Below are 14,643 nucleotides of genomic sequence, written 5' to 3'. Positions count from 1 at the left end.
TTCTTCTAATCAGTGCATTACAGTAATAAGTACAGAAAATAAAACTGTGATTGCACAGATTTAAATTACAAGTGGTGGTAAATTAGGGTGCTCTTAGGATTTGGGGCAAAAATCACTGAATTTATTGAATCTCCTTAGATTTCGGCAGGCTTTGGCTGAGTTTAAAGATATTAAAATGCATTTGTTATTAAAATTGTGTTCAATACAGTAGTATGCAAATGCTGTGATTTGTTAATATTACACAAACGCTCAGTTCCAATCACGCTCCTCTTGAAGTCTTGTAATACAATTTCTGTAGACATCAATAAAAATACGTCTGGGTTATCCATTTTTAATTGCATTGTATACAAGTATTACAGAAGAATGCAATACAGTATTCACAAAAATCAAAGAGGCTTCTATGAAACCTACAAAAAGCAGCACAGAATCAATGAAGTAAAAGCAATATTTCAAAAAATACTAAATTAGATTTGGCAGTTTTGGAAAACAGTATTGAAAAAAAAATAAGACAAATGAATTGGCACAGTTTAACAACCTAATTTCTAAGTGCACTTTATAATAACTCTCCTTACAAGCTGCTGTTTTCCCAGAAGATGATGACAAAAAGCCTCATTAGAACACCACTGTTTTGTAGTGACAGGTTTTATTGCATCGCCAGCTGTGAATCTAAAAAAAAAAAAAAAACCTCCCCCAAAAAACTATAAAGGTTCCTAAAAACCCTGTTTTCTTTTATCATCAAAAAATAGCAACATAGCACTTCCATATGTTTGTGAATACCTACAACTCTAGTTTTAAAAAAAATAGAAGTTAAAGAAAAGTGATTTTTGTTTTATCTCAAAAATAATGTAAAGAAACATTTATTAACGAGATATTTCAATGACCAGAGAGATATGTACAATGTGATAGACTTGAGTCTAATCCTGCAAATATGTTCATGACTGCAGACTTGAATACCTGTTGATCCTGCTCATTTGAGCACAAATGAGTAAGTGTAATTAGGGACTGGCAGGGTCAGGCTCTTAGCTTCACAGCTTCACATAAACCTTTCCACAATCTGTTCTGGGCTAAAAAGTATAGATACAGTATATACTCTGTATACTGTTGTGTTTTTTTTTTAAAACAGTGTTCTACAGCTATCACCCTGTTATTGCTAGACTAAAAATGAACATCTGGAACAACTGACATTAATCATAAAGGATAAAATTGAGATGCAGCTTCTGATGACTGGATTTCCACTTGAGCCATTTTAAATTGGGTACACTGCAGCCATTTGCGGAGCACAGACGAGCTATTGTTCATTTGTCCTGACCCTTGTAACATTCTTAGGCTGTGATGGTTGACATTGCTCTGGATGGCTTGGAGGCGTAGCTGGAGTCCAGCAGATAAATGCTGTTGAAATAATGCAAAACATTTAGTTTCTCTAATGTACTCTAATGTAGTAAATGTACCTATTGTCATCAAGTGGTGGTTGTTGGTCAGGGAAAGTTCCTCCACTGCCCCAATGTCACCTTTCTTTCTTCCACAGCCTGCACTGCGGCATTGTCATGAAGGACAAATATGCCTACAAAATCACCAGGTTTATCAAAACCAACTACATACTTAGGCTACATCCAGCACCTTTATTCCCATTAATAAAATTCTTGAGTGGCAAGCCACACTGGCCCACCTCACTCTTCCTTACAAACAGGGACAGCAGGCACAGTCTTACCCAAGTAGTCCCACAATATATGATACATATATATATACATATATACACACACACACACATGTATATGTATGCATAAAAATATATTCACTTGTATATGTAACAAAAATCCATCTTCTGAGTCAAGACTCCCCATCATTATTTGTGAGGGAAGTTTCAAACCCCAAACACAAAAATCAACTGGCAACTACCATCTCAGTGAACAGTGTGGAAAGGCTGGGCCGCAGAACCTGGTTATTTGAAAGTGTTTCAAAAGAAAAGCAGAGAACAGCACTGAGTACAGGGCAAGTACCGTAGCTGATGCTCTGTGTATGCTCACACCCAAGACCTTCAGTGCTGAGCTATCCAGTGCATCCGGATGTGCTACAATGATCTATTTTCAGATAGTTTGGAGACCAAGTCTACTGACCTTATTTCCAGAACTTACAGGAATTTGTAACACTGAGAATAAAAGCACAAGTTATTAGAAACAACTTACCTTTAGATTTGACTGTATCATTGGCAACCACATTGGTATTAGCTGTAAGAAGAGATACGTTTTGTTATTATATAAGTGACTGTAAACATGCTCCAGTTACTGTGAGACAGAAGGGTATATCTATCCCATTTAACTGTCAGAATGGACACAGACTGAACCATAAATCTTCAAATGTGGTTATTTTCCAGTGACGTATATGTTTTGGGGCAGATGTCTCTGAGGTAAAGAAGCCAGTTTCCTTTGTCTGCGGCTTGATGAATCACCAGTAGCAATTACTGATAGCCCATTTAAGGATCGCCTTAGACACTGATGAGAGTACAAAATAATAAAAAAGGTGTTAAAGGAAATCACTTCTTATTTTCCTGTGAGGGTGTTTTTGTATGCGTTAAGTGAGCAATATTGGAATGAATACAGTATATGTTCTGCATTGTGAAGTGCACATCAAGAACTGAAAAAACGTAGAGCAGAAGTTCTATTAATAAGACAGATATTTAAATGGCAATCAGCATTTTATAAACCACTAGTCAGTGTCACTGCTTCATTGCAGAATGTGACCTGTAGTCCTGGAAACACAGACAAACTCTCCTAAATATCCAAAATGACAAGGCAAGAGGGTCTGGCAATCTGTCACCCATGGCTGATATTTATTTCAGTCTCCTGCCCTTCAGAGAACTTTTATTTCTGAGTAAGCATAACATGACAAGCTTCTGGAAGACAGACGGGCATTTCTAGCAAAAGTATTCATGTTATCCAATATTAATTTAACCACTGAGGTTATTGTTCTAAAATGTTCCTCCAAATGGCATCAAAATTTGCAATTTGCCAATTAAGCTACCGGGAGCTGCAAGTTAAACCTAATCACTATTGACAACATTAGATAAAGTGCTGTTTCCCTTGTGCAAGGAATGATAATTGTTTCAATTTCACTGCTGTTTTGCTAGAGAATCATATGCAGCTCTGTCAGGACTGATTACTTAGCCTACCAAATGAAGAACCATATTCAAACCTCAGCATTAACAGAAAGATGAATGCCAAAACAGCTGGAATGCAGCCAGAAGCAGTAGATGTGTGAGTTCTGTGTATCATTCTGTGGACTCTCACACCAAATGAAGTGCTTAGTAAGGTCCAGAGACCCCAGGTCAAGATGTGGTTTTTGGAGCGGTGGGAATAGGTACATGTAGTGAGAAGCCATGTTCCACGCCCCCCTGCGATCAGAAATGTCACTTAAACTTTCATCCAGCATTAATGGAGCTAGCCAGTGGGGACAGGACTGGTGTCAGAAACATGGCAAGCAAGAAGGAAGCTAGGCAGAAAACCCAGGAAAGGGAATTCCTCGGGGTCAAGGTACTCTTTTGCATCTGAACCAATTGTCTGGACGTCTTTTACAGTCAGTTGGGAGAAATACACATTTCTCACACCTACTTTGGAACAAGACAGATATCTAAAGCAGATAAAGATGAATCATGACGTAAAAATAAATGTTGTATCTATTGACTAAAAAGGGTTTTCTAAGGAACTAGCTCACATTGATATTTATGCTGTAAAAGTCTAAGGTCAGGTACGACTACTGTCATCCTGCACCACTTCTGTCTTTCAGGATCCAGACACACTTAGGGAAACTAAACATCCCACTGCAGGAACAAGAAAGCAAACCTACAGCTGCCAGTTAGATGAATAAGACAGAAGAAATTTTTATTGAAGTGCTTCAGTTTTATGACCTAATCCACAGCCAGCCTTTTTCACACAAAGGAGTAACACATAAAGCTAGTCAGAAAAAAGCAGCTGGGAGAACACACTGCTGTCAGACACTGTCAATTTTTTGGAATTGATATTTATAATATTCATGATGGGGTATGCCTACCTTTACAAAGATAGTGGAGTTGCATTCCTGTAAAGCCTCCATTAAACTAATCACATGTAGACACACCATTTCCACCATCTTGAAAAAAAAAATAAAGCACAAAAACAAATTAATGTCCAGTGTTGTACACTAAGACACCAATCTCTAAAAAGAATCTTGTTTTATTTGCTTGGCAGTTATAATGAATCACTAGATGTGTATTTAACATCTACACATAAGATTAAGTATTACATGTACATACAAGGCATATTTTTCTTTATTTAGTTTTCCCCTGATACAGCAGCACTTGGTAAATATTTCAAAGTATTTAGTGCATTTTAATTCCTATCACACATCAAAACAAGTTGCCTTCAGCTTTCTTCGTTTCAGACATCATAAATTCTTTTACATGCCTTTGTAGTTCTCATCAATCAAGGTGTCAGAAATTGATATTTTTATTTACTGAATCTGTTGAAAATTAACAGAGCCACAAAAAAAGCATCTTTTTTCCCCTCTCCTATCAAAGACAATTTATTGTTCTGAACTGGCAGCTAGTCCATAATTCTTCCATTTGTACCACGAATTATGACAGATGCAAATATCATTTATTTGGAGGTAGACAGCATTTTATGTTTTATATTATTTAAATTCATAGGTACAAGACAAATACCTTCAGCCAACAGTAAGTACTTACAGTGCCTGCATGAACTGCTTGTACATTCCCCTTGATAATAATAACCTTAGCTTTTATTCATTTTTTTTTTTATCTTCAAAGTGCTTTACAAACACTAACTAATTAACCTCATAACACCCGTGTGAGATAGGCAAGTATTATTATCACATTTCACAGAGCAAGTACTGAGGCAGATAGTTTAATAACTTGCACTAAAGACACATAATGAGACACTTTCCCAGAATAAGGGTTGTAACTTGGGACTTCCAGGTCATATTCTTGTCCTAAGGGTTGACATTTCCTTTTGCGTCTGACTAAACAACTGTCTAGTTAGTAGCACAATGCACAGCTCCCATTCGGAGGATAAAATATCATTTAAACACAACTTTAGGTGGTCCTTGCCTAATATAGACAAGACACAAGGAAAGGGTGAACACTTCCCTTTCAAACTTTATCTCTAGGGATGCCCTCTTCAAGTCATTCACTGCTCAAAAATGTTTCCAGAGATGTCTATGTGGCTTATTTCTGTTGAGTAACTAATGGGTTATGAGTAGTCAAATATCAGCAATGTTTGCTTTTCACCATTGTGTAGTAAAAAATATTGAAATGGTTATTCACAGAATTATCCTAAAACAGTTGCTCTTGTAAGGCAGAGTAAGATAAAACAATAGGGCCAATGTGAAAAGTAGGAAGATATATAAAATGGGACTTGTAGAAGAGAAGTAGGATGAGACTTGAAGCAGGGAGCCCTTAAACAACAAGCAGTGACTAGCTCTTGAATGCCATGACCCTGTTTCTGGCAGATCCTGGCTATATATACAAATCCTGTCTCAGGTCCACTGCAAGGTTAAACCACCACTAATTAGCTTTTGCTTTAGTTTATCAAACACATCAAAGTTGCTTTAGAAAGTTATTCAGCATCTGATGTATTCCACTGAAATATGGAAGCAAAGCCAAGCCCTCTGAGTTTAATCTGTACCAAATCTGTGCACAGCATCTGACTCACCACTTTGTTATGTGCCATTAGCTGTAGGATGCTAGGTGTCACTCGGCTCCAGAACTCCAGGGCTGTAAGGATTGCTGTAAAGCTAAATTCATTCTGATTCTGGACTGTCGGAGCTACTGCCGTTTGTTCACAATACACTGTCCAGAGCTGAGCAAATATAAATGCATGGAAGAGGGAACACATGTGCAGAACAGATGTCTGTAGAAATAGAAAAGAGAGGACAATGTTTATTGGAATAAGTGTATTCGGGTATACTGCAGAAGCTTTCATCGAAGTACTCCTCTGTAATGCATTGCACTGTGCAGTCCTGCCCCTCATTCCAGAATGTTTTCCTCTGATTACGAACTAACCAAGGATGTTTGATAACATCTTCTCCATGTTTAAAAACTGTTTTTATATCTAGAAACTAAAAACTACACTTATAAACACAGTCCCATGCAATCTTAATATATGACATTAAGGTCAGTCCCTTTAAAGAAGAGGTTAGTTTTGCAGAAAAGCGACTCAGAACTTGTCCTGAGACTTTCTTGATGGAAAATTCCCACCACCATCTGTAGAAGGCCTGGAGGCTGGGACATGTATGTCTGCATTTCAAAGATGCTGTTGGGGTACATCAGTAAGTCTGATCACCTGCAAGGAAGGATATCATACAAAGTACATCATCTTACACCTGTCATCCATTTCTATCTTGCTGGGACACAACTGCTCTCAGTCCATGTAAAGCTAACAGAGAATTCATCCTGCATACTCAAGCATGACTTGGCTAGTAAGTGTCATATTTTGTGATGTCTGAGCCTCCAAAAGTGCTGGACATTAACTACTCCATTATAAGAAAGATGTTGCTGGTCAGAGATATTTTCCTCAGTTTAATACTGCAACAGTGATTCATGCTCTGTGGCAGTATGAGTGCACCAAACATTGCAATGGTTGCTTGGTAACTGGAAAGAGGTATTTGAAAGAGAAAAAAAAAAGAGCCAGAAGACATGAATGGAAGCACCAGTGTCCTGGTTGGGTGAGGGGAAAGAAAGGGAGGATTTTAAGTATCAGACAAATGTGTGATCATTCTGCTTCTGTAGTTAATAAAATCCTGGTTGGTGTCGGAGTACTGCTATATCTGTGTTAAGCTACTGTTGCAAATTGCTTACGGTTTGCAATAACACTTCTTGTCAAGAGCACCTTCAGAAAAATAAAAAGTTGTGCTTGAACCATCACAGTTTGTAATTGACTCACAGCATTTATAGGTTATCCAATACTACTATACACGCAGAAAAGAATAAGCAATTCTCTAGAGATTTGCTACAGAGACGGTCATTGCTAAGGGTTCAGTTTGGAACTCAGTTTTTCCTTCCTTATTCCTGTGCTGAGATATTTTGAAAAAGTTGAATCTCAAACTTACTTGTAGTGATTTCATCATCAGTTTTCTATGCATGAAGAGCTAGCTATGTCAGAAAAATGATAGATTCTTTTTTCCCTTGATTTCAGCTTTTAATAATATTTTACCCCTCTTTTTTTCTTAGGAAGAAATAAATACTCCCATGTTGTCCGCTTTAATCCAGTGGGATCTTTTCTTATAAAATAAAAAAGGCAAACAGTTCTAAAACTCTCAAAACTGTATTAGTGGATTACTTCAGAAACGCAGTCCATGGGATACTGTGCTGGAAATACAAGCCGTTTTAAACAGGACATGAGTTTACATGATTTAGTTTTGACGATATTTAGAAAAGTTTAAAATTTCACATCACAATAAAAATACAAGTCAGTGATAAATATTTTTCAATAGTAAGGCCAGTATATACCACATCTCCTCTTAAAACACAGAATCCCTTACCTTCGATTGCTCTGGAAACCCAATCAGAATAACAATAAGGTGGTCAGCAATTTGTGAACCTGCATCCAGTGGAATAGGCATGCAAGATGATGGAGAATTTGGACAGACAACATTGTGTGTCAGAGACCCCAGGAGTAGCCAGGACAGCAAACGAATATGTGAAACACATTCTATGAACTCTTTGGGCCTGTCAAGAAAGAGCGGATTTTATAATGCTGCAAAGTTTTCTATTTTTCCCCAAAACAAAGAGCCTCTTTAAACACTTTGCAGATGCAGTCTTAAGTGTGCTGGAAGCACAAATCATTGGCAGAACTTACAAGAAGACCAGAACCACAAAGAACTTAGTGGACTTGACAACCTTTAACAAGTCCAACAGAACACGCTTGGTGGGCTGGGCCTAAGAAATGGTTTCTATGAAAGACTAGAACATGCACAGTCTCACTGGTTCCATACACAGTGATTTTTTACACAGAAATCATCAAATCAGAAGAGCTGCCCAAGTGAAAGTGCTCCTTCCAGGTCCCCTAGGCAGTGTATGGCTCACAAGGCTATGGCAGGAAATTCTTCATTCCATGGCTAGCTTCCGAGACAGGTGCTCTACCTTACTTTTGCTGTGTTGCACTTCTCCACAGGTAAAGTGGAGTTAATTTATCTTCTCCTTAGCCTCTCCTTGGACATTTGGACTGCATGCTTTTAAGGGCAGGGAGGGACTATGCTTTTTTGTGACACTTATTAATTATTCATCTAGTGCAATATTCAATTGTAAAGCAATTGTGCTTAATCAATCTGAAAAGGAATAGTACTTTTCTAGTATCATCTTGTCTATCCCCTTGCTGTTAAAAAATTCAAACTACATACTCATTTGAATTCATAGGCTTAGGAAAATAAATTGATTTTAGATCAAGAAAGCACTACCTAGGAGGTCACTCACTACCGTTATTCATTTCTAATTTCATGTTGTTGTCAAGGACTCACAGAACCAAAGAGGCGTTACATTATTTTTTTTTTTTTTGTATAGACTCTGATAAAAGTGCTCATCTTCAAGTACCTACAGGGTATCACAGGAATTCCTCATCTTCACTTTGGAACATATAATGTAATTTTTACACGTGTGAAATCGAAGCCCAAAGAGATAACAATTCCTTATTTCCAAAACTAGGTATGTACACAGAAGTACATGCAGACATATCTATAGGACTGGAGCCCAAGCAGCCTACTCCCCAGAAGCCTGGGGCAGGAAGTCTGGAACAAAGTTGGGACAAAAATACTGATTTGTTAAAACACAGTCCAGTGGGCTACACTCAAAACATCTCATTTGCTATCACTGTAAGACAAGGGACAGTATTTTGCCATTCTTTTTGATCATAAGACACTGCATACTCTCACAGCAAACAAAAATAACAAACATGTCTTGAAGAGTAGGATTTCTCTCATCTAACTTCACCAGGTGAAGTCAGTATTTTTACCGACACCTCAATAGCTTTACGCTTACAAATCTCACTCATTTGTTCTCAGTAATATCAACGAGCATTTCTCATTTTTCTCCCACCATATTTTATACATGTCTAGGACTGCTCAAGTACTTGCATGTTTTTCACTGTCTGTATCTAGATCAAGAATCAAGTTCATTTCCAGTGAACTCCAGTCAAGTCAAAGGAGTTACTTCCACTGTCTCTTTGGTCTGTACTTTAAAAGTTGCACTGATGACCTCCTCTGGTAAGGATCTGGGAGCTGCTGACCAGCTGTTTCAATGTCCCATGGCCACCACTCCCAAACTATGCATCCTACCTATTCAATCCATCAATAAACAGAATTCCATGAAGATTTCTAATTCATTTTAGTATTCCTTTTTGTAGAAAAGCATCCTCACCCTTGTTGCATTGCAGAAGGAGGATGGTAAAGCCAAGGCAAATATCGGATCACAGCTTTGTTGTCTCTGTGGTTTCCTCGTGTGATTTCCATAGCAGCAATCTGAGCTAAACCAACTTTCAGATGCCCACCAAATGTGTCTTCATGCAGTGGCTGAGAACAAGTCTTCATGTGACTCTGCAAAGCAAAGATCTTATTTCATATCTGAAAAGAATATTCTATTTCACTTCCCTGCAGTTTCTTTCTCAAGGTCTCTACCTGCATCTATAAAACTACAAAACTCAGAAATAGGTTTAAAAAAATTATCCACTCCCTATATTAGTAACAGTATTATGATGCAGCTTTTTCCATGGAGCCCATATTTTCAAGAGACCACACAAAACCTGAATTATACAAAATGAAGAAGCACCTTTTGTACCAGCAAACTCAGCAGCTGGTAAGTACAAACTAATGGTTGCACATCCAGACAGTTTAACTGAAGATCAAAGAATGCAACCGTGTAACAAGGTAGCACTCTGGGCAGGAAATGTCATCTCTGTGTGATATTTCATTTACATGTACAGAAAAGCCATCTATCATTTACCAACAGTATGACCGTGTTGCTCTATTCATTTGCTACAAATGCCTTTAAGCCCTGGAAATATAAGGACTAAACCTTTTACCAAGAAACCTGCATACATTTCTGCCTGGAAAGATAATTATCCTGTTTTGACAGCTGTAAGGAATGTTTCACTGGTGATCCTCGAGATCCTTCAGTACTTGAGCTAACTTTGCATTACCTTCTGTCACTGTACTAACACATGCTGAGTGCACGTGCATACTTAAAAGACAAACATATGCTTTGCACAAGAAAAAACAGGTCATCAGTAATTAAAGTATTATAACAGGATAAAAATCAGTGGTTTGGTAATATCTTATAAAAGATAAGGATCTGACCCCACCAACTTATACTCTCAAAAATCACTTTAAGTCTCTTTCACAAGAAAAAAAGAAACTTATCAGCATGTATATCTAATGATTTTGCTAAAGAGACAGGTATAAAGGATAGACAGGTATGCAGGCAGATATATTCTTCAAAAATAATGGAATTTTCTAACTAAAAACCTACCTGAGCTCTAGCAATTAAAATGTTATCCCCAAGGAAAACAATACAACAATATCAAAAGAAACAGTAAACTGGAATGTGATTATCTTAAGAATTAACATTTATACTTTGCTTATAGTGCAATAGTTAACACACAGGACTGAAAATAATTAACTTCTTTCACAGAGACTATTCTCAGACACACAAAAGACACCAGAAATGAATAAACAATTTTAACTGTTTGCTGAATTCCTATAGAGTGATTTTTCTTTTACATATATTTGTTATATAATAGCATTTAATAACTTTTTCTCAATTTTTGTGTTTTATTTTTTTCTTCTTCAAAACATCGCCCAAAATTTGAAAACCAAGATTAAACTTTTGCTGTTTAATTGCAACTAGTCATACAAAGCATATGACATTCTTTGTCTGAATGCGGTAGTCCAGATGCTGTTGATAATACATACTCATAGCAAGAAATTGTACAACTGGATGATCTTAGGACTCACTTCCTAAGAACACCTATGTGAATAAAACCGAGCAACACAAGTAATTATATTAAATCAGCTTAAAAGAAGTGAATCGAGATGTTGTGAATTTGTTTAAAGTTTTGACTATTTCTGAACTTAGAAACATTTGCAATATTTCCCAACTATCACAGAAGCACATGTAAATTTCCCTAAAGATCCTACCAGAATCCAAAAATTAAAAATCTAAAACTTCTCAAATTCAGCCTTATTACATAAGAGCTGCCTCTTCATTTTCCAAAGACAAAGCTTATTCTTCACAATACATAAAATTACAGTCATTTTTGACTCTGCTAAGTTCAGCTTTTTCTCAGAGTCCTGTATTACATGGACTCATATTATATGGAATCAAATCAAAACAACATAAAATTTAGACCATTTGGTTCTGATTTCATTTTAAATGCTACAGAGTACAAATCCGGGGAGCTTCTTTTCTAATTTCAAAACATAAATGTGACAAACTGGGTAAAGTGTTAATTCACGTCCTAGCTATATCTGGGTGCAAAAATATCATAAATAAATAGTCCTACCAAGAATAAGAAAGCATAAGAAATTAACATATTGGACTTAAGCATTGTAAGAGCATTTCTAAAAATTAGGCTACAGTTCAAGGGAAAAGGGGGTACAAAGAAAAAGTTCAAGTGGGAGAGATCTTTCTACAGAAACTTTTTACAAAGGAGATAGGATAACTTCAAGTATTTACAAATAAATTTTTCCCATTCCCCGTTTCTGTGGAAGTGGCAAACGGGACGTATCTCTGTCTCATTTATGATTTATTTTCCAATCTATTTTGAAAGCAATTCTGAATTGGAAGAGAAATGAGTGAATAGCTTTAAAAAGATACAGTGCAAAGGCAATCCAACTGAGCTTAAAATGATTAATTCGTTCGTACTTTGAAGTATATTTCTAGTCCAGCACAAAAGGCTGCTTCTCTTTATTGCAGAATTTCTTTTAAAGCTCAATGGGATTCAAGGCATAGGGCCAACAGGGTAAGAACTTACAAAACGGTGTTTTGTCCAGAAAAACAAGGTTACTGTGAGTTTCAAGAGATGTCATTTTCAGTTCCTCTGGGATTCTTCCTCCTTTATGGTAAGTAGTATTATCTTGCAGTGAAGTGTACCCTTTGGGGCATGGTGTGGAGTCGAGGGGGCAAGGGGAGAGTGAGCAAGCAAACATGCAAGATAAACCAGTAGGGTAAAAGTTCTAACCTCACTGCTTCATAAAAAAACCTCCAGTATCAAAATCCACTACAGGTTACCATTTTTCCTGTCTTGCCTGTAACAGAAATTTTGTATGAACCCACAGCATGAAACACTCCAGTGTGTTGCCAGTAACTTTTATCAGGATTGGCGCAATAGTAGAGGCCCTTTCAGGGAAACACCATACTAGTTTCTCGGGAAAACAGAAGTGACTAATCTACAACAGCTCTAACACTTAAATAATAAAAATAATAATAATAATAATATAAAGTCAGTCATCCTCAAAGACTTCCAATAGTTTCTTCCATTGGCAGGTTAATTACAGAAAATATATTAAAAACAAAGAGATACACACACACACACATTTTAGATTATGTATGCCCATAACCAACCTTTAATTTGGTCAAGGTATGCATATCTGCAATGAAATCCAGCACTTCCCCAACATATTGCCTCATGCATTCCATTGCTGCTGTTCCACACTGGTAAGAAAAAGAAGTATGTTTAAGCACCATATATAAAAGAAATATGTTTAAGCACCGATTTTTGAATCTCTTAGTGTTTTTTCTCTTTGTTTCTTGTTCACCAGAACACAAGTTCTTGTCTGACTCAAGTTCTTTATTTTACTTTGCAGTTGGATTACTCTACTCAAATTAGGAATAGGCATTCTTTGATGTTTTTCTTCTCACTGTATTTGCCCTCTTATCTGATGATAGCATAAAGATAGACCAAGCACTGTAGCTTCTTCATGCATCATAAAATACTCTTTATCTGTAACAGCAGTGAAAGATCAATTGATGAAACTTTCAATAATATCCTTGTCATGCATCTGAAATTTACAGCAGTCCAGAATCAAAGTCTTAAAAAGTCAATGAGAGTTTAACAACCCAGTTGTTCAACCAGCTGAGCATTTCTGCAAGTAAAACCAATCAGATACAATCCCAGAAAACAAAATTCAATCACAGGCACAGATGCCCTCACAATCACATGAATTATGATGGACAAACAGAGTAAGTGACTGGCTTCATGTATTTTATGTGTAAACATCACTGAAATGAACACTGATGGTATTTGGCACTCTTTTTTTTTTTTTTTTTTTTTTTACACTAACAAAGGTTTTGGGGATATTCCTGTTATGAAGTCATATGGCATTTTAATGTCACTCAAGCTAGTTGCAATTTTCAAAAGAGGATGCATGGGTTACAAGGGATGAATCCAATCCAATTTGACCACAAAGCTGTAAGCATTGAGAAGTGGTCTGTGCCAGAGCAAGAATGACCACAAAGGGAAAACAAAAGGACTCAATGCGATGCTTGTATTCCCACAGTACACATTTTCATAGTTCCTTTCCTAGATCAGTGAAAAATGCCAGTCTGGCCTTCAGCTAGTACAAGACATATCCAAGATGTGCAAAGCAGTCAATTGTATAGAGCTGTCAGATTAAATAAAGGCTTCTGACAGACCAGAGAACCCTGGAGAAAAGCTTTCGGAAGGTGATATGACTGACCCATGAGCCATCATATAATGTTTATATGTTAATAATCTACGGTGAAGATAATTCTAGCTGAATTCAAGGGGAACTAAGAATGTTCAACATTCCTCAACATCAAGTCTATATATGCCTTATTTTTGGGGGCCAAGTGTAAGCAATGCTTAACTTTAGAGGCTATATGATGAAATTATTAGGTGTCTTTCTTCTTAAGGTGGCAAAAAAACCTATTGTACCAAGTCATAGGCTAAGGACAAAATATTGCAAAATGCTTATAGGGGAAAAATATTCTTCTCTGACCTTTATTTAATCACCTGTGCTTTGAAACACAGAAACACAAAACTATCTGAGTATACAAATGAATCAAATTTAGTTTTGATCACAGAAGTATTAAACCATAATTGAGTTTTAGTGGCTGAAATTTGAAAAAAACTGTTAGTGTTCTATTTTTATGGAACTGATCTGATTGCTTCTAATTTTTCTACGTTAGTATCCATCTGCACGGTGTTGAACTATAACACCTTCTGGCTTTTCAAATGCTATGCATGTCAGTTCCCTTGACAGAATAAAAAACAATAAAATAAGGTCACTGATAGCATATCCTCCATCCAGTTTATGCGGAGTAAGGACCCCACATGGGCTCTATATTATTGAGTGACATAATTATAAAAGATACTATACTCAAACGTCTGAATAAAAATGTTCTCGTGCAAGACTTCTCCCCAGCCTTTTGTTTCATTCAAGGTTCTCTATGATTTCTTCTGAAATGATCACTTTCCTATCATACCTTGTAAAAGCTATTTAAAGATGTTATCTCTATCTATTTAAACCAAATTAAAACTTTCCACTGGGAGGAAAGATATGAATTTAAACAAAACAAAACAAACAAAACAAAATAAAATAAAATAAAAACACACACACAAAAAAACCACTTCAGAAGGTATA

The 14,643-nt window shown here is 36.6% G+C and overlaps 1 protein-coding gene across 17 annotated transcripts in view; it reads right to left on the bottom strand.

The window, feature by feature from the left end:
• Positions 1-315: 315 nt before the first annotated feature.
• UNC79 (unc-79 homolog, NALCN channel complex subunit) overlaps positions 316-14,643 on the bottom strand; it is a 102,439-nt gene continuing 88,111 nt past the window's right edge. For 16 of the 17 annotated variants that reach the window (XM_048070406.2, XM_048070395.2, XM_048070402.2 and 13 more), the window contains 7 exons: positions 12,602-12,691; positions 9,401-9,576; positions 7,531-7,717; positions 5,703-5,900; positions 4,045-4,122; positions 2,184-2,225; positions 316-1,389 (listed from right to left, as the gene is read on the bottom strand). In XM_048070406.2, coding sequence (XP_047926363.2) covers positions 1,189-1,389; positions 2,184-2,225; positions 4,045-4,122; positions 5,703-5,900; positions 7,531-7,717; positions 9,401-9,576; positions 12,602-12,691 — 972 coding nt within the window. In that variant the 3' untranslated portion in view covers positions 316-1,188. Of the gene's footprint in view, positions 1,390-2,183; positions 2,226-4,044; positions 4,123-5,702; positions 5,901-7,530; positions 7,718-9,400; positions 9,577-12,601; positions 12,692-14,643 lie in introns of those variants that run through there. The other variant, XR_010831977.1, reaches the window with a different exon arrangement.

Source organism: Anser cygnoides, chromosome 5 (genome assembly GCF_040182565.1).
Source record: "Anser cygnoides isolate HZ-2024a breed goose chromosome 5, Taihu_goose_T2T_genome, whole genome shotgun sequence".
NCBI lineage: Eukaryota > Metazoa > Chordata > Aves > Anseriformes > Anatidae > Anser > Anser cygnoides.
Note: the sequence above shows the minus strand (reverse complement) of the source record. Positions and strands in the feature narration are given on the sequence as shown.